Source organism: Cetorhinus maximus, chromosome 17 (genome assembly GCF_964194155.1).
Source record: "Cetorhinus maximus chromosome 17, sCetMax3.hap1.1, whole genome shotgun sequence".
In the NCBI taxonomy this organism is placed as follows: domain Eukaryota; kingdom Metazoa; phylum Chordata; class Chondrichthyes; order Lamniformes; family Cetorhinidae; genus Cetorhinus; species Cetorhinus maximus.
Genome location: NC_135895.1, coordinates 62345890 through 62369118, shown reverse-complemented (window position 1 = coordinate 62369118; position 23229 = coordinate 62345890). Strand labels below are relative to the sequence as shown.

Below are 23229 nucleotides of genomic sequence, written 5' to 3'. Positions count from 1 at the left end.
TTATCTATTTTATCAATTTCTTTCATTACTTTGAAGATATCAATCAAATCACTGCTTAACCTCTTCATTCGCAGGATTTTAATCCAAATTTACCCTGACACTCGTCTATATTTAAATTACTTTATCATGGGTGTCATCCTGATATCTTAAATATTTAAATATAGTTGCAGAAACCTTAATACAGTTTTCTGGGATCCTGTGTCAAATCTGACATCATATATGTCATGTTAATTTGTAAAGTGAAAAATTTTACAGCGCACAGCGATAGTCATCCCAACCAGCGAGGTATTTTACATCCATTGGACAAGACTGGCTCATTATCACACCTATCCCCTGTGGCAGCCCTGAAGCAACAAGTGGGGATTATCTAGATTACAAAAAGCTGATGCAACTATTTAAACTAAGGGCTTTTTATGTTTTAGTAATTTTAGAAAGGATGAGTACAATATCATCGAAACCAAAAGAGTTGCTAACAAATTTTCACTTAGTTTACATAGTGACCATTCTTCTGTGCATTTCGAATATTTTCAATTTTGAAAAGATTATACTACTCAAGTTTTAGAATTCACACTTGTGATAATAGTGGAATGAACAATTGTGTTTTTGCAACTTTCCTTTGTCCGTTTAACAGAGACAATAATAAATACATTAATGTCTCCATTAAAATATTGGACCCAGCAATGCCATAAAAAAGTGTTAAACTTTTGAACTCTGTTCTCACCAACCATAATTTTTAGCCTTTATTGCTCTTTTGAGTCCGTCAAAAAAGAAATGCAAATCACTACGGACTTCAATCCCTTTTTTTAAAAAAGCACAATCGCACAAATATGTTGTTTGTGGGACCAGTTCCTCTCTGCAGTTGCTGTCAGACCTGCTGAGTTTTTCCAGGTATTTTTGTTTTTGTTTCAGATTTCCAGCATCCGCAGTTTTTTGCTTTTATCTTGTATGAGGACATCAATTTTGGTCACTCCTGAAGACCTGACTGGAAACCTCTCATTTGGAGTTAGCTATCTATTATACCCTGATTGGTATCAATTTTTGCATTTCCCTGTGGGTGTTGATTGTTCTAATAAGGATTGTAACTAATCATAGATTCACACCACAAAAGGAGGCCATTCAGCCCACCCTGTCTGTTCTGGCACTTTGAAAGATTCCTCCTTTTCAAGTATGTGAGTATTTTCACCTTTGAAAGTTACTATTGAATCTGCTTCCACCGATTTCAGGCATGCATTCTAAGTCATTATAACTGGCTGCATTAAAAAATTCTCCTCATTTCCCCCTTGGAAGTTTGCTAATTAACTTAAATCCGTTTTCTATGGTTATCAGTTCTCCTGTCAGTGGAAATAGTTTCTCCCTTTCTTCTATATCAAAATCCCCTATTAAATTTGAACATCTTTATTAAATCTAACAAAGGACCATTGTCTGGATGTTATAACTCATCCATAAACAGGCTACTAATCTGCATCACACAAGGTTTATTTGAGGAAAATAAAACGTTCTTATAAGCCACATGTATTTTTTCAGAATAAATACAAAATAAACCTAATTGTAACTGCAACTCCCGGGCCTGAACTTTTAAGGCGGCGGGCAGGCTCGGCGGGAGTGGGCGGGGGCGGTCATGGAGCCAATCGTTGCCCGTGATCAGCTCCACACCGCCATTTTACGTGGGCGGGCCAATTAAGGCTCGGCCAGCATAAGACGCAAGCTGTGCGGACGGGGGGAGAGAGAGTCAGCATGCACGTGAAAGAGTGCTTCGATCTCCCTGAGGCAGCTGAGATTGAATCGCTATTGTAATTAATGATTAAATGGATTAAAAATTTATTTAAACATGTCCCCTCATGTGACTGTGTCACATGAGACGGGACATGTTTTTATATTTTAGAATTTCTTTTTTATTTTTTAATTAATAAAAACTTTAGGAACCCTCATCCCGCTCGTGGATGAGGTTTCCTAAAATATGTGAAGGTCACTTGGCCTTTTCGCCTGCCCGCCAACCTTAAGGTTGGACAGGCAGCGTTAACAATTATCTTAATCACTTCCTTAATGGCCTTAATAGGCTGTTTACACATCGCCAGCCGCGCAGCCAACTCCGGCACACACCCGCCAAAGGAAACATCATAAGACAGCGCAATGATGTCGGGACGCACGCCCGATGTCATCACGCGTCATTTTACGCGTCAGCGTGTTGGGCCTGCCCCCGCACACCAACTGAAAAACCCTGCCCCCAGAAACCATCAAGTCATCTTAAAAGTCTTAATCTTAAAAGTCACTGTCAAGGTGAAGTGAGAATGACTGCCTTTGACATCAAGACAGCATTTGACTGAGTGTGGTTTCAAGGAGCTGTAGTCATAGGAATGAGATGACTGCAACAACTCACCAAGGTTCCTTCCAAACCCACAACCTCCATGGCCGAGAAGGACAAGGGAAGCAGGTGCATATGGGAACACAGCCACCTGCAAGTTCCCCTCCAAGGCACACACAACTCTGACTTAGAAATATATTGCCGTTCCTTCACTGTCACTGGGTCAAAATCCTGGAACTCCCTTCCTAACAGCAGTGTAGGTGTACCTATACCACATAGACTGCAGCAGTTCAAGAAGGCAGCTCACCACCACCTTCTCAAGGGCAATAAGGGATTGGTAATGAATGCTGGCCCAACCAACAATGCTCACATTCCATGAAAGAATTTTTAAAAAGTCACAAAAAGAAAATGAACCACTGAGAGAAAGGAAACATTGATAAATATCAGGGATCATAACTGGATTCTGCCCAGTCCTTCTCAGAAAACTAAAAATCTATCACACTACTTTTCCAAAGTAAAATGACCATTAACCCACCTGCTGTGTCTAGGACTCAGACAGTCTGACAGTTTATCTCAGGTACATACTCGGGAACTATAATTGTTTGAAGCAGGTGGTTGGTATGGGAGGTGGGGATAGATGCTTGTATAGGAGAAAAAAGCAATGCAAAATTGGCATCATATCTGGAATGATCACCCAAAGATGTTGGCCTGAGCTTCACTGGAAATCAGGCCTCAGGTCTAATTTCCATAAAACCAGCATGCTGCCAATGTTAACCATGTCCTGATGCAGTATACCAGATAGAGACTTGGAAAATCGGGGCGCAGGTCAATCCTGGGAGTGGGAGTAACAAGCCCAGGCCAGCAGCAGCATTCAGTAATTTTGTGCAGCTAGGAGGTGAATTCCTGCTTCTCCCAGTTTCTCAAAATAGAAGTATATGAACTTAACTTACCTTTTTGTAGGTGTCCCTTTTCTTTTCATTCCTGGGACGTGGGCATCGCTGATGAGGCCCAACTTTATTACCCATCCTTAATTGACCTGGAGAAAGGTGGTGGTGAGCCACATTCTTGAACCGCTGCAAGACATGTTGTGTAGGTACATCCAGAGCACTGTTGGGGAGGGATTCTCGGATTTTGACCCAACGATTGTGAAGGAATGGTAATATAGTTCCAAGTCAAGATGGTGTGTGACTTGGAGGGGAACTTTTAGGTGATGATGTTTCCATGCGTATGCTGTCCTTGTCCTTCTAGGTGGTGTAGGTCGCGAGTTTGGAAGGAGTCTCGGTGAGTTGTTGCAGTGCATCTTGTGGATGGGACACACTGTGCAGTGGATGAATTTTTAAGATGGTGGATGAAATGCCAATTAAGCGGGCTGCTTTGTCCTGGATGGGGTTCAACGACTTGTGTGTTGTAGAAGCTGCATTCATCCAGGGAAGTGCAGCATATTCCATCACATTTCTGACTTGTGCCTTGTAAATGGTGGAAAGGCTTGGGGAATCAGGAATTAGTTACTCACTGCAGAATTCCCAGCCTCTGACTTGCCCTTGTAACAACAGTATTTATGTAGCCGGTCCAGATAATTTTCCAATCAGTGTTAACCCCCAGATGTTAGTGGAAAATTCAGCAATGTTAATGGCATTGAATATCAGGGGGAGATAGTTACATTCTGTCCTTTTGGAGATGGTCATTGTCTGGTACTTGTGTGATGTGAAAGTTACTTGCCACTTATCAGCCCAAAGTCTGACTGTTGTTCAGGTCTTGCTGCGTGCGAGCACAGACTGCTTCAGTGTCTGAGAAGTTGCAAATGGTGCTGAACATTGTGCAATCATCAGTGAACATCACCACTTCTGACCTTATGATGGGGGTAAGATCAATGAATAAATAGCTGAGGATGGTTGGACCTAGGGCACTATCTCAGGAACTCCTGCAACGATGTCGTGGGGCTGTCGCGAATGCTTGCAGCCTTCCAAGGCTAGAGCCTTCCAGTGTAATCACATTTATTTCAAATGAAATATCCTTTCCTCAATTACACTTGATATCCTTTGTGGGCAATGCATTGTGATCCCATTTCAGGAAGATGTGATTTGCAATATTGGATTTGGGAGTGATAGTTCATTCCAGGTTGGTTAAATGTGAGTCAGTTCCTCTGTAAAGTACAACCTTTTCTGGCAGAGATTTTTCTGTGTGGTACTTTCAGTTATCTTTGAATTATTTGAGTTATTAGAATTTTGTGGTATGCTTTTCCAAGATTTGTAGGTTATTATAAGGATATTGCATACATATATAGTTCATGAAAGTCACTTCTAAAATTTCTCCAGTCTGATTGTAGCAATGTGAATCGAATGGCTGAAGCAGCTAGGTTAGATGTTGACGCCAAGTATAAGTCAATCTAGGGAGGTACAATTACTAACTACATTTTATATACAGTGATGGTTTTCAAGCTTTTCTATGTTGGGAACCATCCCTTTTTGAACAGCAGTGTCAGCTATCCACTGGAAACACTGCCAACATTGCAGGAAATTATATTTATTATACTTAGAATGGATTCAGTGTGGAAGACAAAAACCACACAAAAAAGAAGACTTCAGGGACCCCATGATCTGTTGGTGGATTTTTTAGGGTTTTGGAGTTGCCATATTGAAAATTAGTATAGCATCGGCCATTGTAGGTAGGGCTGAGGGACAATGAATGAGCCACTGATGCTCTTATTAGAATTGATTTAATTTGACATGCAGCCACTATGATTTCTCCATATCCATTTAGGGAGACATTTAATGACCTCCACCATGGACGGTTTGGTGGTGTAGGGGCATTGTAGCAGGTGGGAGGGGGATGGGTGGGGACCCCACCACCTTCCCACCTCCACCCCATGCGGTAAGGGCCATAAATGGCCTACCCATCAAATAAGTGGGCAATTACTGACCACTTAAGGGCCTCATCCTGCTGCTACTATTATTAGCCAATCAGTGGGCAGGGAGCTCACAGTGGGCAGGGGGCTCACTATACATGGAGTATGACAAGCAAACCCATGCAGGGTTGCTTGCGGGCTCCTGGGGTGGGGGTCAGGGGGTCCCTTGTTCAAAGGCACTCAGTGCCTGATTGAGGGACCCAGCATCAGAAAGGGGTTCCTGCTAAGAGCACCCACCTGCCCTTGCTGCCGACCACCCTCCCTCCATCACTCACTTGTGTCCTGGGATCCAGTGACAATACTAGGCGTTGGGTGGGTATAGTACTTGCAACAGCCATTGCCTCCCCACTGGGGCTTCTGTTCAATAGAACTGCCGGCCTCTGGTTGGCTGACAGCTCTCGGTGGGCACGACTTCCACCCTCTGGTCCTTGATCCTGAGATAGGCCTGCTGCTGTCCAGTTAAGTGCCTGAATGGCACTTAATTCAGCGGGCCTCCCCTAAAAGTGGTGACACACGGCTCTCGCTACTTCCCAGCCAGCGGGACAGTCCCCCATCATCTCCATTAAATACTCCCTAAGTGCCAGGAGCGTTAAGGCCCCATAATCCATCAGTTGCAAAATCCTTCATCGTAGCTACATCACTGAGAAGAGTTATTGAGCAGAGACAAGGGGCAGCATTTAATGGGATTGACAGGAGAGCTCGCCTGCCAGCTTTCCAGCTTGCAAGACTCCTCTTGTAGGGAAGGCCTGCCATATTAAGTGCCACTCAGGCACTTAACAGGACAGCAGTGGGTCTTCCCTTGGATCAAGGACCCCTGGAGGCAGAAGTCCTTCCCACTAAGCATTGCCAGCCAATCAGAGGCTGGCAGCAGCACCAGGGAGGCGGTAGTTGCTGCAGGTACGACACCCCCAAGGCCTTGGATCATTGCTGGATCCCAGACCATAAATGAGTGATGGTGGAAGGGATTTGCCAGATGGGGGCCATGGGGAGGGGGATTTGAGGTGGGGTCAGCAGCAAAGGGCAGAGGGGGTGGCTCTCAGTGGACCTCTCCGTTCCCGATGCCAGTGCCTCGATCAGGCCCTGAGCAACGAGGAGCACCCCACCCCCCACAGGGAGCATGCACGCAACCCCACACGGGTTTGCTTGTCATGCTGCCCACATGTGAGCCCCCCAACTGGCTGCTGGATTAATACAAGCAGCGGCAGGATGAGGCCCTAAAATAGCCATTAATTTCCCACTCAATTGGCAGTGGGGCAGGAAAGCCATCCATGGCTATTTCTACCACAAACTGAATCAGGGTGGAGGCGGGAAGGCCACGGGGTTCCCATCTGCCAACAAACTCAGCACAGGGAAAGGTACTAAATTCCGCTCAAGATACTTTCTCACAAGGAGGGAGGGAACATTAGAGAAATCTAATCACTCTTATGCCACCTTGCCCTCGCATAGAAACATAGAAACTAGGAGCAGGAGTAGGTCATTCAGCCCTTCGAACCTGCTCCGCCATTCAATATGATCATGGCTGATCCTCAATCTCAACGCCATATTCCCATTCTCTCCCCATATCCCTTGACGCCTTTAGAGTCTAGAAATCTAACTATTTCCTGCTTAAATATATTCAGTGACTTGGCCTCCACAGCCTTCTGTGGTAGAGAATTCCACAGCTTCCCCACCCTCTGAGTGAAGAAGTTTCTCCTCATCTCAGTCCTAAATGACCTACCCCGTATCCTGAGACTGTGACCCCTTGTTCTCGACCCCCCAGCCAGAGGAAACATCATCCCTGCATCCAGTCTGCCCAGCCCTGTCAGATTGTTATACGTTTCAATGCGATGCATCTAGAGTAGACAAACTCCTAGACGCCAGTCCAAGTGGCACTGACACAATGATAGGAACATGTCTTCCAACCAAATTTACAGCATAGTAATAACAGAGCAATTTAATAGATTGCACAACAGAATTAGGTGGAACAGTTTTGCCTTTAGTATGTAATCTGAAGTTATACTGTACTTTTCCAATCCCAGTTAGTAAAGGATGAAGCACTAAGCTATATAGGCCATGGAGGTCTTGAACTTTGATCTGCACTAAGTTAGCTGATCTCACCGAGCAAGTGATAGAAATACTACATGTAGCCATGTTGCAGGCTACTCCTTGGTGCGAATGTCCCTACATTATGTATTCATCCATTAAGCCACTGGGGACTGAACACTGACATATATAATGTTTTTTTTCAAAAAAAAAGATAATACAATCAAATTGTTTATTTTTCTATTTTCCCTGGGAGTTGATCGTGTCATTTAACAACCCTTCTATCTGTATGTATATATCTTAAAAACTCGACACTATCATTGGTCCCAGAAGGAATAGCAAGGGTCAGGATATTTGTTGGTGATTGCTATCAATGGTCCCATAAAGAAAGGAAAAACATCTTGCGCTTATTTAGTACTTTATTATGTCTCTACAAATTATCTCAAACTCACAGAATTTTTATGGTGGAGAAGGAGGCCATTCGGCCCATCATGTCTGCACCGGCTCTCTGAACATTTTAACTTAGTGCCAATCTCCTGCTTTTTCCCCGTAATCCTGCACATTGTTTCTATTTAAATAATCATCTAATGCCCTCTTGAATGCCTCAATTGAACCTTCCTCTACCATACTTCTAGTCAGTGCATTCCAAACCCTAGTTACTCATTGTGTGAAAAAGTTTTTTCTCACCTCACATTTGCTTCTTTTGCAAAACTTTAAAACTGTGCCCTCTGGTTCTCCCTATCTACTCTGTCCATGAGACCCCTCATGATTTTGAAAACTTCTATCGAGTCTCCTCTTAAACTTCTCCTCTCCAAGGAAAACAGTCCCAACTTCTCCAATCTTTCCTCATAACTGAAGTATCTCATCCCTGGAACCATTCTCGTAAACCTCTTCTGCACTCTCTCCAATGCGTTCACATCCTTCCTACAGTGTGGCGCCCAGACTGTACACAATACTCCAGAGATCTAACCAATGTATTATATAAGTTCATCATAACCTGCCTGATCTTGCCCCTAGAATACTGTTTGCTTTAGTAACAGCTCTCTCTAACTGTCCTGTCACCTTTAATGTCTTATGTACTTATACACCCAGGTCTCTCTGCTCCTGCACACCCTTTAGAATAGTATGCTTTATTTTATACTGTCTCTCCCTGTTCTTTATACCAAAGTGTATCACCACATACTGCTCTGTATTGAACTTCACCTGCCACCTATCTGCCCACTCCACCAAGGTGTCAATGTCCTTTTGAAGTTCTACACTGTCCTCCTCACAGTTTACAATTCTCCCACAATTTGTGTCGTCTGCAAACTTTGAAATTGCCCCCTGCACCCCAAGACCTAGATCATTTATATATATCAGGAAAAGCAAGGGTCCCAATACCGACCCCTGGGGAACTCCACTACAAACCTTCTTCCAGCCCGAAAAATACCCATCACTCATTACTCACTGTTTCCTATCCCTCCGCCAATTTTGTATCCATGTTGCTATTGTGCCTTTTATTCCATGACCTATAACTTTCCTCAAATCTGTTGTGTGGTTGTGTGGCACTGTATCGAACAACTTTTGGAAGTCCATATACACCCCATCAACGAACTTGCCCTCATCAATCATCTCTGCTACTTCTTCAAAGAACTTCAGCAAGTTTTCCTTTAACAAATCCATGCTGACTCTTCTGAATCAATCCACGTTTTTCCATATGACTATTAATTCTATCCCAAATAATTGTTTCTCGGAGTTTCCCCACCACCGAAGTTAAACTGACTGGTCTGTAATTGCAGGACAGATCTTTACAACCTTTTTTGAACAAGGGCATAATGTTTGCAATTCTCCAGTCCTCCGGCACCTCCCCTGAATCCAGGGAACATTGAAAGATTATTGACAGTGGCTCTGCAATTTCAACTCTCACCTCCTTCAATATTCTTGGATGCATCTCATCCGGTCCCAGTTCCTTATCAACTTTAAGTACTGACAGCTTATCCAATACCTCCTTCTTATCAATTATAAACCCTCCTAGTGACTGAGTTTCCTCCTCTGACACCATGGCCTGGGCAGCATCTGTCTCATAGGTAAAGACAGATGCAAAGTATTCATTTAAGACCTCGGCCATGCCTCTTGCCTCTATGTGTAGATCTACTTTTTGGTCCCTAATCGGCCCAACTCCTCCTTTTCCCACCCTTTTACTACTGATGTGCTTATAGAATACTTTAGGATTTCCTTATATGTTAGCTGGCAGTCTTTTTTCATAATCCCTCTTTGCTTCTCATATTTGCTTTTTCACATCCCTTCGGAACCTTCTTTACTCAGCTTAGTTCTCAATTGTATTTTCTACCTGACACCTGTCATAAGCACACTTTTTCTTCTTTAACTAAATTTCTCTCCTTTGTCATCCCAAGAGCCCTGGATTTGTTTGTCCTACCCTTCCCTTTTGAGGGAACATACTTTGACTGTGTCCAAACCATCTCCTCTTTGAAGGTAGCCCATTGTTCAACTACTGTTTTTCCCACCAACCTTTGGTTCCAGTCTACTCGACCCAGCTCTGTCCTTGCCCCATTGAAGTCCGCTCTCCACCAGTTGATTATTCTGACTCTGGATTAACCAATGTCATTTTCCACTGTCATCTTAAACCTTATGATACAAAGTTCACTGTCCCCTAAATGTTCCCCCACTGTCACTTGATCTACTTGGCTCACCTCATTCCCAAGAACCAGGTCTTAGCAGTGTCTCCTTTCTTGTTGGACTGGACACATACTGCTGTAGGAAATTCTCCTGAACACAATCTAGTAACGCTTGTCCCTCACTGCCCCTTACACTACCACTATCCCAGTCTAAATACGGGTAATTAAAGTCCCCCATTATAACTACTCTATGAGGTTTACATCTCTCTGGAATTTCCTTGCAGATTTGTTCCTCTATATCCTTCCCATTAGCCTATATATTACATTAAGCAATGTAATTGCACCCTTCTTATTCCTTAGCTCTAGCCAAATTGATTCTGCCCTTGAAACCTCTGACACATTCTCTTTCTCCAGTATTGCAATACTTTCCTTAACCAAAAATGCCACCCCACCTCCTTTTTTCCCTTTCCTATCTTTTCTGAACACTGTAACCAGGAATATTTAGCACCCAGATCTTCCCTCCCTTAAGCCAGGTCTCCGTTATCGCCACAACCACATAATCCCAAAGGCAACCTGTGCCTGTAACTGCCCAATGTTATTAACTATACTCTGTGCATTCACATACATGCAGTGTAACCCTGATTTAGACTTCATTACTTGCCCCCTTACTCCGACTCTATCTATTAACTTACTATTCTCTATTTTAGTGCTATCTGCCCCTCCCAACATTCTGTGCACCCTGGTATTACTTTCTAATATTCTCTCCTGGTTCCCACACCCCTGCTGAGTTAGTTCAAACCCTCCCCAAAATGGTTGAACCAAAATTGGTTCACTCACGTTACTTTCTAATCCACTTATTATTATTGTTTCAACAAACACTGCAACCAAAGCAAGATCTCTCAAACCATAGTGCTATGAATGGCCAGTTAATCGGTGTTTGATGATGTTGGCCAAGATACTGAGAGACTTCCAGCCATTAGACCTTTAATATTGACCAAAACAGACAGGACCTCAGTTTAACAACTCGTCTAAAAGATGACACCATTGAAAAGGAGCATTTCAGTTTAGATTATGTGCTTATGCCTTGGAGTGATCCCAGTGCACATGCTTTGGATAGGATTGGACTTGGCTGTGAATAGCCTGTTTACTCTCACTGTCTGGATACACTCATGAAGAATCGTCACTTGTATGAAGGATGCCAGTGCTTGTGCAGCCTATACCTTAGAATTATTGATATCAAGGGAGGTGGAAAGAATAATTAATAAGAAATAGATGATCAATAATACTGTGAGCGTGGAGCACTTCAGAATTTTGTTTTTTCTGTCAGCTAAAAGAGCTAAATTTAGAAGTTCACTGAAGGTATTTGTTTTTTTTTAAATAACTTAATTTTTTCAAGATGTTCTTGGATGATTTTTGAACATTGCAACGCGAGAACTGGGTTTGAAATTGGTAAAGATGTTTATAATAGTGCCCTCTAGTGACCATCATGATTTAAACAAACACTTCAAAATGAAACTCATTATTGCCTTTCCTTTCACTCTTCAGAGTTATGTTTGAAGAAGATGGCTTTTGTCAGCCCTACAGGGGTATCGCCTGTGCAAGGTTCATCGCAAACAGCAGCATATATGTGGACTCGCTCCAGATGCAAGGGGAAATTGAAAATCAAATCACAGGTATGGGAGGTATTGGATTAGAATGTTGAAATATTCCTGTAAGATAAAAGCAAAATACTGTGGTTGCTGGAAATCTGAAATAAAAACAGAAAATGCTGGAAAAACTCAGCAGGTCTGGCGGCATCGGTGGAGAGAGAAACAGAGTTAACATTTCAAGTCCACAGATGCTGCCAGACCTGCTGTGTTTTACTTGAGCTGTTCCTGTATTTATGCTTTGATGAAGATGCTGGTCTCAAGCTCCAGCCACACTGAAAGTTAAAAGCTTTTACTGCAGATAGTAAATTACGGGTCCAGCCTCTGGGACTTGCCAAGTTGGGTGAAGAGCTGATTCATACTGGCACATGGTTCGATAGACACTCATCACCTTCCAATATCCTGCTCAAGAGGCCATTCTAAATGTGTGAACCGATACATTGTGCAACCACAGTAGATAAGTATTGCAGACAGGTCGGGTTTGTTTTCTAGCCTGATATTCAAAGATGTACATTTTCCAACAAGTTTTATTGAAGAGCCATCAGAAGCCACCTTGCTAATCCATTTGAGATTAGATAACTCAGCATGGACTTAGAATTGAAATTGGAACCTTCAGAGTCCTTAGCATTTAGTTCCACACTTGGCAATGAATTTACCCACTGACCTATCAGAGGATCTTTTTTAACATTTAAAGGGCAGAGTTATTTACAGTTAACTAACTGTCCTAGAATCATTTTCTTGGAAAACCAGAGTCTCTTGCAAGTTCCTCGAATAAATACGTGTTGATGGAATTAGTTAAAGAATCTCTGTAACTTTGATTATTCCCTAAAGCTAAATTGAGCTGAGTCAGGTAGTTTTATTTGGTATAATTATTGCTACTGATTTGGAAAATTGGAACAATTTAAAGTTCTAAGCAAGTTAATAATCTTGCTCATTTATCCTGTAGCTGCTTTCACGATGATTGGAACCTCAAATCACCTAACAGATCGTTGTTCCCAGTTTGCCATCCCCTCACTGTGCCACTTTGCTTTCCCTTATTGCGATGATACCTCGTCAGTGCCTAAACCTCGTGACCTTTGCAGAGATGAGTGTGAAATCCTGGAAAATGACCTTTGCAAGACAGAATATATTTTCGCCAGGTCAAATCCTTTGATCCTAATGAGATTGAAGCTGCCAAACTGTGAAGATCTCCCCATGCCCGACAGTCCAGAGGCGGCAAACTGCATGCGCATTGGAATTCCTATGGCAGAACCCATCAATAAGAGTAAGTAAGGATGTGTTCTTCGATTGAAAAAGAGTATTAGTCAGTCCTGCAGTCTGAGAGGTTGCTATGGAAATGTTTTTCACACTCCTTTCCCTCTTTACTGAAGGCAGTATCTGATGCCAGAGAATAATTTCATGAGTGTGAGTAATTATCTCCTTACACTCACTGCTCTTCATGAATGATCAGTGTAATTTTAACAGAACTACTCCACCGTGGGGGCTTCAACAGTTACACCTGACAGTTGCATGCATGGACATTGGATATACTACCAGCAGAGCAGCATTACAATCAGCAGCAAAAATCCTGATTAACTTCTTTCCCCTCGTCTCTACCCAGGGCAATCTATAAACCAGGACAATAATTTCCATACCACTGCCTAAGCTAAGGTCAGTTAACTGAGCAGAGACCTTGGGGCAGTCCTGGTGTGCATAGCTCAGGTAGCATGTGGTGCAATCAGCTACTGAACAATTGGGGAGTCAGATTCAGCTTTCATGGTCAAATAGCTTGCCAACTGTATTCAAACAAGGGAAGATATTGGCGCAGCATAACAGTTTTTCTTGGCTAATATAAAAATGGCTATTGACAAATCACAATTACAAGCACCATGTTTACTTTCTCACTTATTTTCTCCCTTCTTAAAAGCTTTGATTCCTTGGTGGGTTGTGGTTCCATAGGCAGCAATTGGCCACCATTCTTCATGTATCGTAATGAATGTCAACAAACTGTTTGACCACAAGGGGCATCACAGCTGAGCCTGATTCTTTGTTTACCCAACATCCAGATACATATTTTTCCAGCAAGGGCTGCTGTAATGTTATCAACAGTATGAACCCCAGCTCATTTGTCTGTTTCTAACCCAGGGCTGCCATGGCCAATTAGTGCTCCACAGGTGGCTCCGGCTGAGCTCTGCTCACTCACTCAACACAAATTAAGAACAGAACCTGAAACTTTCCTAGTTTATGACTTGGGTACTTGCTAGGAAATTTAATTCAACCATCAAAAAACTCCTAATTTTGTTTAATCTTCCTGCTGAATGGTATTTCTACACTGTATATTGTTGAAAAGAGAGATATGTTGCCAAAGCTCTTCATCTTGCACTCCTCAGGATAAACACAAGATGCCAAATTTCAAACAATTACAATAATTTATACCACAGGAGAAAAGGGGTGTTGATTGGTTGGCGAGTTGACTCTGATTGGCTGAGGCATTGTCACAGAGATAGTTTAAGATAATCAGTCAAGCTCATAACATGGCTCAGTTACGCTTGCTAGAAACAACATATGCAGAGATCCATTCAGTGCAAACAAAAGAAAGATGTTTAATCATTATATCTTTTTGAATTATCTGGGAGCCTGGGGAGCCTGTAGTTCCCCATTGCTTTCTCCATAGCAGTGCCTCGGCCAACCAGAGTCGACTTGCCAACCAATCAGCACCCTTTTCTCCTCTAGTATAAATTGTTTGATCGTTTGAAATTTGGCATTCTTGTGTTTGCCCTGATGACAAAATGTTTAATGTCTCTCTTTTCATCAATATTCAAGCTCTGTACTACCAGGTTACTGTTTCTGTACAGTGTGCTTATTTTTCTCCCACAGATCACAAATGTTTTAATATTAGCGGTATTGATTACCGGGGCACTGTGAGTGTAACCAAATCAGGCCGACAGTGTCAGCCATGGAACTCCCAGTATCCACACAGTCATTCTTACACTGCAGTTAAATATCCTGAACTCAATGGTGGCCACTCATATTGCCGGAATCCAGGGAATCACAAGGATGCTCCGTGGTGCTTCACTCTGGATGAATCCGTGAAATTGGAGTTGTGCGAAATTCCACTGTGTGGTAAGGACCATCTATTGAAATTTCTGAAGGGGGACGAGATATAATGCGTTGGGTCAGTATACTGTACTTTTACCCTTTTTCGAATTGAGAAATATCAGTGAGGGTCAAGATCTCTAGTTCAGGACAACTATATTACAAAAGCAGAAGATAAGTTAAATCAATGGTCAGGCAATATTAAGTCTGGGCCTTCAAAACGTGGATGTTGTAAAAGGAAGGAAAGCTGAGTGTTCCACCGTCTTGAGGGCCCTGAGAAAGCAGAAGTCAAAGTGTAGGGTGGTACCAGGAATATGCAATGAGCAGCAACAGTCTGCAGGCTTAGTTTCTTTGAGATACAGGAGGAATAATACAGGAAAGTTTGGGGGAGCAATTGCCATAGAAGTATTGATAAAATAGAGACAGACAAGAAAAATTTAACAGAGAATGGAGGTGCAAGAAGGATCACCTGTTGAGCTTTTTCTGAAAGTGAACCCTAAAATTAAGGGTATCATTGGATGAGTAATAATATCTATAATCTTATTGCCACTGAAATCAGGTCACTGTTGAAAGCCAATAGTTATTGTATTTTACAATATAGAAAACAATTTTATAGCTGAAATATGTTTTTACTTTTTATTGAAATGCATAGTACTTTAAAATGAAGTAAATTGTACTTTATTATTGAGGTGTGTTATGCTCTTATAAGATGGTATTGCATTTTGTAACGTTAGTGAAATGTTGAAGTTCACCATAGTTTTTTTTACTAAAAAGCATGACACTTCATTCCTGCAGTTCATGCATATTTTCTTACTGAGCAACATTCTATTTTTATGCTGAAGTACTTTGGGAATGTTGTGTTGTACTTTTGAAGCACATTGGAGTGTTGTGTCTTCTTACTTGTGTTGGTTATGCTTTGTTACCCAAACATCAGCCTTGGCTTGGTGGGAGCAATCTTCCCTCTGAGTCAGTAGGTTGGGGTTTCAAAACACAGGCCAGAGATGTAAGCGCATGAACTAGGCTGACTTCAATAACATACTGAAGGATTGCTGGACGGTTTGATGTGCCATGTTTTGGCAGAGGCAAACTGTGGCCCTAGCTATCCCTACAGGTGGATATAAACAGTCCCATTGCACAATTTGAAGAAGAGTAGGGAAGTTATTCTGGTGTCCTTGCCAACAACCAACATCACTTAAATAGGTTATCTGGTAATTTATCTGATTGTTGTTTGTGGGTGTGCCTTGGGTGTGCACAAATTGGCTGCCACATTTTCCTAAATCACAACAGCATTACGCTTCAAAAGTACTCCATTGGCTGTGGAAGACTTCGGGATTTCCCAAGTCATGAGAAGTGTTGCATAAATGAAGGTTCTTTCTTCTTTCTTACTGAGGTGTGCTGTGTTGTGTCTTATTATTAAGGGGCTAAGATTATTTTTTTCTTTGCAAACCAGACTCCAAAGAGAACAACAAGATGGAGATCCTTTACATCCTGGTCCCTAGTGTGACAATTCCCCTGGCAATTGCTCTCTTGTTCTTCTTTATCTGTATTTGTCGTAATAATCAAAAGTCATCAACACCTGTTATCCAGCGACAGCCGAAACCTGTACGAGGGCAAAATGTTGAAATGTCCATGTTGAATGCATACAAACCAAAGGTAAGAAATGAGTGTTTTGTGTTATGTGTGTTATTTTTTTCTCCCATCCTGTTCCTGCATTTTAAAATATGGATTCTGTCCTCCCATCAGTCACTTTCCCACTGCATCGAAAGTAAAAACTTTGGCTGGGAAATTCCTCGGAGCTGTTCCTGTTCCATCGTCGTTGCTTCATCGGCAATGCAGGGAAAGCCCAGGGTAGGATTTTATGCAGGCAGCAGAAGATCTGCCACCAGAGCCGAAAGTGGGAGATGACCCCCACTTCAGCCAGCAGCAGGACCCAGGAAGTCAAATTCCTGGCAATGGCCAATTAATTGGGGAACTCCCAAGTTGCCCAATGAGAGGACCTGGCAACTCAGCAGCCTCAGTAGCACCACCACCAGAGTGGCCATTGCTGAGGCTGCAGCTGCAGGATGATGGTTGGGTGCCTTCAAAAAGTGGTAAGTGGGGTTGGGGGACACCGAGCCCAGGCAGGCAAGCTACAGTGATCGTGTGACGGGCTGGGGGCGTTGAGACACAGGAGGCACCATAGGGGCCTTTCTGTGGGCCATGGGGCACGAAAAGAGGAGGGCTTCCCCTTGTTCACCGTGTTTCACTGGGGCTTTCCCCACGCAGCCATGGCTCCCTCCCTCCCCAACATGTGCAAAATGCCCGCAGAGGCAGGAAGTAGCCCTTGGCTGGCCACTTTAGTGGGTTAATTGGGCTCCCGGCAGGCGGCCGTCCTGCCAACTTTCCTGCTGCTGGCAAGATGACATGGTGGTGGGAAGATGTCGCATCTCCCCCAACGCCTTCCTGCTCCATTTTGCCAGATTTCCTTCCCCCAACCCATCCCCATAAGCCTGGTAAAATTCCAGTTTATGCACGTAAAGGGAGGGATTCTGCTGTACTTCAAACAAAACAAATCCTGAGGAATTCCCCACCATAGCTGAGTTGCACCATTGTAATCATCATCTATAACATACACTACATTTAACATGCATTTCCCTTCTTGGTTGTTAAAAGCTTTTGCACTCATGTAATACATACATGGATTTTGGGCCCATTTCTCTGTGCAAAATGTAGTGGGAGTTATTTTAGCCAAAGGATGAAAACGAGCAGGAAATAGGTACGGTGCAAATAAGACTAGCCTGTTTGAAAGTCCAGATCTAGCACACAATATTGGTCCTAACTGCTGACTGCCATAATTTGAACTTGCCCGGAGGCGCTAACCAGAAACCTGCAGGTTTAGCACTAAGGTGCTGATAAAACACAATTTTTGTGGAGTAGTGTATGTGGGCTCCTCACACCCACTTACGCTGAAGGTGTAGGGAGCGCTGACTGGCACACAGTGCACGTTTCAGGATGGTTCAGGAGCCAAGGAGTGGGCACCGGTTCTCTGACAGGGCACTGGACATCTTGGTGGAGGGGTCCAGAAGAGAGGGGTGTCCTGTACCCACAGTGGGAGGGATGCCACCTCGATCACCTCATCCTCCTGTCCTTTTCTCATGCAGCAGCTGGTGCTGCCCTGACTGGCCTCATGCCCTCCTCCCATTCCTCATCCAGGTCAAGGGGGGATCTCTAGCAAGATACCAATGACCAAGCACTCCCTTTCTCCTGGTGACTCCTACAAGGTGTCCAATAAGGTGGAGTAGCACAGCACTTACTCTTTTTAGGTGAAGTCCTCAAAGAATTTCCGGAATAAATCTTGCTCGAGTGTTGGTGGAGTCTTGACAAGGTATCCCAGAAAGTCTCCTGCTGTGTATCAGACGTCCTCTTCACAGCTCCAGCAGCAATGACCATGAAATGGTGAGTATCCCTTTAAGTGGTGAGTATCCCTTTAAGTAGCGCTTGAAATCAAAATCAATGCTGTGTTTATTCCCGAACTGTTGGTCGCTGTTAGGAGAGGGCATTAGTTGAAGCACTAGCCATTAAATGCCATGTGCCTCTTTAATGAGCGCTAGCAGGCATTTTAAGTATCAACCAGCTGTTTAATGAGACTCCGAGCAACCCTTCCTACTTAAAGTAACTGCTTCAACTTCTTTACCAAAAAGGCGTCTTGCACTAAACATGGGTTAAACTGGCATTTCAGTTTAAGACCCTATCTTGACCACCTCTTCACTCTTTAGCCCTTCAAGTATTCGGTGAAAATTGCTCCATGTGTTTATTGCAAAAAGTTACAAGTTATGTGAACACTAAAGGGCAATATCTGATTATATTGAAAGGTTTGAAGTGTTGTCCAATAGGATTTCAATGCTCGCCAAACTTGTTGCGATCAGATTACCATATTCCCACATGGCACAGAATAAATGCAATATTAAAATACATGCACAATCTTTTGAAAATAGGTTTGAGGTTTTAAACCATCAGCAATCAAGATTGATTTTTTTTTTTTTTTGTAAAAATATACTTTATTCATAAAAAATCTTCAATCACATTCAAAACCATTTCAAAAACAACATTACAAGGGTACAATCCAGGTTAAACTTTTACAAAATGTATCACCAGGTGCATCAGTACAAACAATATTACAATCATTTACAGCCTTTCATTTTGATCTGTACAGCCCGAGGGGCTCTGAACAGTTCCCAGTCTCTCGGTGCGCTGTGGTAGAAAGGTCTTAGACAGCGACCCTTCCCCATTGCGCCTTTGCGGCAGCTGCCCCAAGCTTTAGTGCGTCCCTCAGCACGTAGTCCTGGACTTTGGATTGTGCCAGTCCGCAACAATCGGTCGGGGACAACTCTTTGCGCTGGAAGACCAACAAGTTTCGGGCAGACCAAAGCGCGTCTTTCACCGAGTTGATGATCCTCCAGCTGCAGTTGATGTTTGTCTCGGTGTGTGTCCCTGGGAACAGCCCGTAGAGCACAGAGTCCTGTGTCACAGAACTGCTCGGGATGAACCTCGACAGCAACCACTGCATCTCTCTCCAGACTTTCTTTGCAAAGGCGCAATCCACAAGGAGGTGAACAACGGTCTCTTCCCCACCACAGCCACCTCGAGGGCAACGTGCAGAGGGGGTGAGCCTCCTGGCGTGTAGGAAGGATCTGACGGGGAGGGCCTTTCTCACCACCAGCCAAGCTACGTCTTGGTGCTTGTTGGAAAGTTCTGGCGATGAGGCATTCTGCCAAATGACTTTGACAGTCTGCTCGGGGAACCATCCCACAGGGTCCACCCTCTCCTTTTCCCTCAGGGCCTCTAGGACGTTACGTGCTGACCACTGCCTGATGGACTTGTGGTCAAAGGTGTTTTTCTGCATAAATATTTCCACCAGGGACAGGTGGTACGGCACGGTCCAACTACTTGGAGCGTTCCGCGGCAGCGTGGCCAGACCCATCCTTCGCAACACCGGGGACAGGTAGAACCTCAGCACGTAGTGACACTTGGTGTTTGCGTACTGAGGGTCTACGCACCGCTTGATGCAGCCGCACACAAAGGTGGCCATCAGTATGAGGGCGATGTTGGGCACGTTTTTTCCCCCTTTATCTAGAGGCTTGTACATCGCGTCCCTGCGGACACGATCCATTTTCGACCTCCAGATAAAGCGGAAGATGGCTCGAGTGATCGCCGTCGCGCAGGAGTCTGGAATGGGCCAGACCTGCGCCACGTACAGCAACAGCGAGAGTACCTCACACCTGATGACCAGGTTCTTACCCGCAATGGAGAGGGAGCGTCGCTCCCACATGCCCAGTTTCCTTTTCACCATAGCCACTCGCTCCTTCCAGTTTCTAACGCATGCCCCGGTCCCTCCGAACCATATCCCCAGCACCTTCAGGCCGTCAGCCCTGACAGTGAAGGGGACAAAGGATCGGTCAGCCCAGTTCCCAAAGAACATGGCCTCGCTCTTCCCACGATTTACCTTGGCTCCCGAGGCCAGTTCGAACTGGTCGCAGATGTGCATCAGTCTGCGCACCGACAGCGGATCCGAGCAGAAGACGGCGACGTCGTCCATGTACAGGGAGGCTTTTACCTGAGTGCCTCCACTGCCTGGGATCGTCACTCCTCTTATGCCCAGATCCTTCCTGATGGACTCGGCAAAGGGTTCTATGCAGCACACGAAAAGGACAGGCGAGAGAGGACAGCCCTGCCTGACTCCAGATTTAATCGGAAAGCTATCTGTTTCCCACCCATTGATTGAGACTGCGCTACTGATGTTAGTGTAGAGCAGTTGGATCCAATTTCGAATTCCCTCCCCAAAGCCCATTTTGGAGAGCACATCCCCCATGTAGGTGTGCGATATTCTGTCAAAGGCCTTCTCCTGATCCAAGCTGATGAGGCAGGTATCCACACTCCTGTCCTGTACATAGGCAATCGTATCCCTGAGCAGCGCCAGGCTGTCAGAGATCTTCCTGCCTGGCACAGAGCAGGTCTGGTCAGGGTGAATCACCAATTCCAGAGCGGATTTGACCCGATTGGCGATGACCTTGGACAGAATCTTATAGTCCATATTCAACAGTGAAATGGGTCGCCAATTTCTAATTTCCTCCCTTTCCCCCTTGTGCTTGTAGATGAGGGTGATGATGCCTTTCCTCATGGATTCTGACATACTACCGGCCAGGAGCATACTCTCGTACACTCCTAGCAGGTCTGGGCCGATCAAGTCCCACAGAGCCGAATGCAACTCCGCCGGCAAGCCGTCGCTTCCGGGGGTTTTACTCTTCTCGAAGGACTCGAGGGCCTTAGTCAGTTCATCAGGAGTTAGCGGTTTGTCCAGGCTCTCCCGCGTACTGTGGTCTAAGACCTCCGTGATAGAGGACAGGAAGGACTGGGAGGCCGTGCTGTCCGTGGGCTTCACGTCATACAATCCAGCATAAAAGGATTTGCTGATCCTCAGAATGTCGGACCGTGATGACTTTACTGAGCCGTCTTTTTCCTTCAGGCTGCTGATCACAGAGCGCTCTCTGTGTACCTTTTGGAAGAAGAAACGTGAGCACGTCTCATTCTGCTCCACGGAGCGGACTCTGGAACGGAAGATGATCTTGGAGGCCTCCGAGGCAAAGTGCGAGGCTTGCTGGCCCTTCACCTCTTGGAGCTCCTCCTTGACATCGACCCCCATCGACTGCAGCCGGAGCAGGTTCTGCATCTTTTTCTGGAGTCGGGACATTTCCCTCTGTTCCTTTCTAGCTTTCTGGGTGCCTTTGCGGATGAAAAACCTCTTGATGCTTCCCTTGATCGCTTCCCACCAGTGTGTCAGGGACTCAAAGAGGGGTTTCACAGTTCTCCAACCTTTGTAATCCCTCTTGAGCTCCTCAATGTTCTCTGGGGTCAGCAGTTGCACATTTAGCTTCCATGCCCCCCTGCCCACCCTCAGGTCCTTCTCCAAGTGGCAGTCCGCCAGTAGGAGGCAGTGGTCAGAGAAGAACACCGGCTTGACCTCGGTGGATCTGACTGTGAATGCACGGGACACAAACAGGAAGTCTATCCTGGAACGAATGGACCCGTCTGGCCGCGACCAGGTGTATCTACGCTGCGCTCCGTCTGCAGGGTTGCTGAAGACGTCGTGCAGCTTGGCATCCTTAACTGTTTCCATCAGGGATCTGGACGTAGCGTCCAATCTGCTTCCGGCCCTGCCGGATCGTCCAGCCGCATCGATGATGCAGTTGAAGTCCCCGCCCAGAATGACCGGCCTGGAGGTCGCCAGCAGCAGTGGGAGCTGCTGAAAAACCTCCAGCCGCTCAGCCCCTTGTGCCGGGCCATACACGTTAATTAACCGGAGTGGAGCGTTCTTGTACATTACGTCTGCTACGAGGAGTCGCCCGCCCACCACCTCCTTGACCTCGGAGACGGTGAAGTTGCCTCCCCGCAGCAGAATACCCAGGCCGGAGGAACGAGAGTCGTTTCCGCCCGACCAGATCGATGGCCCGTGGGACCACCATCGTGACCATTGCCTGTAGGAGCTGAGGTGCGGTATCGCACACTCCTGCAGAAACAACAGGTCAGCTTTGACCTTGGCTAGGTAGTCCAAGGTCGCAACACATCGCGTAGTAGATTTAATGCTACGCACATTTATGGATACAATCTTTAAACCCATTTTAAAGCATTTATTCTCCTACCAAACCCACTGTCTCTGAGAGTCCCAGACCTTTAGTCTGCTCCTTCATACCCGTAGTGAGCTCAAATTCCTTCACTTTGGATGGGCTGAGGTAGATCTCCTTGGCCGTGTTCTGCTCCGGTGGCATCTGGAGGTTCACGTAGAGAGCGGGTTTTGAGATGACCTTTGCTGGAGAAGCTTCTCCAAAACTCACCCCCTCTGGGGTGTTGCTGTTCCCGGCTTCCTGGAGCTGGGGTGCGATGATTGCCTCACTGCTCCCAGATTCCAGGGGCTGTGGTGCACTGGCCTCCTCAGGTTGCAGGCAAAGTTGGGGTGCGCTGGTCTCCTTGTTGTCTCCAATTTTCTGGAGCTCGGGTGTCTCGTCCTCCAACGCCCTGGAGCTTTGCCGCCTCTTCTGTCGGTGCCGCTCTGGCACTTCATCATCCGAAGAGCTGCTGCCCTTGTCATCCGTGTCGGATGGGAGACGCCTCTTGCCGCTTCTCTGGGAAACGCCTTTGCTTCTTCTTCGCTCCCTCTTACTTTTCTTGTTCTTCACCGTCCGCCACTCCCCCTGCTGCTTTTCCACTGCTGCCTCCTCCTCCATTGATTCGCTACACTCACTGCCGGAGCTTGGAGAGCAACTTCAAAATGGGTTTTGCAAAAACACGGTCCCACAAAGCAAGCCTTTTGCATACACTTGTAAAGGGTGGTGACAATCTGTTAACTGAAGTGTTCTGTTTCTGACAGTGTGCTGCAATTTGTTCTTTAAAAAATCAGACATTTTCAAGAGTAAACTGTCTCTATTTAATCAGAATCAATGCAGTACAAGACTCAGGGAAGGGAAGGAATTGACAGATTTCTACATATTGGCTTCTGCGCTCTGACCCTTACCTTGCTTATGCTCTGTCACGTACCATTTCTGAACACAGCATCCAGACATTTAATAGATCTTTGACTCATGGCCAACCTCCTTTAATCTCTCCTTTTACACTAATCGCACCCTATTCCTT

At 45.0% G+C, this 23229-nt stretch overlaps 1 protein-coding gene across 3 annotated transcripts in view; it reads left to right on the top strand.

Annotated features, from left to right (window-relative positions):
• Window positions 1–23229, top strand: part of ror1 (receptor tyrosine kinase-like orphan receptor 1) — a 358261-nt gene that overhangs the window by 312312 nt on the left and 22720 nt on the right. For all 3 annotated transcript variants that reach the window (XM_078561312.1, XM_078561311.1, XM_078561313.1), the window contains 4 exons: window positions 11390–11517; window positions 12437–12754; window positions 14347–14592; window positions 16016–16218. In XM_078561312.1, the coding sequence (XP_078417438.1) occupies window positions 11390–11517; window positions 12437–12754; window positions 14347–14592; window positions 16016–16218 (895 nt within the window). The remainder of the gene's footprint in view (window positions 1–11389; window positions 11518–12436; window positions 12755–14346; window positions 14593–16015; window positions 16219–23229) is intronic.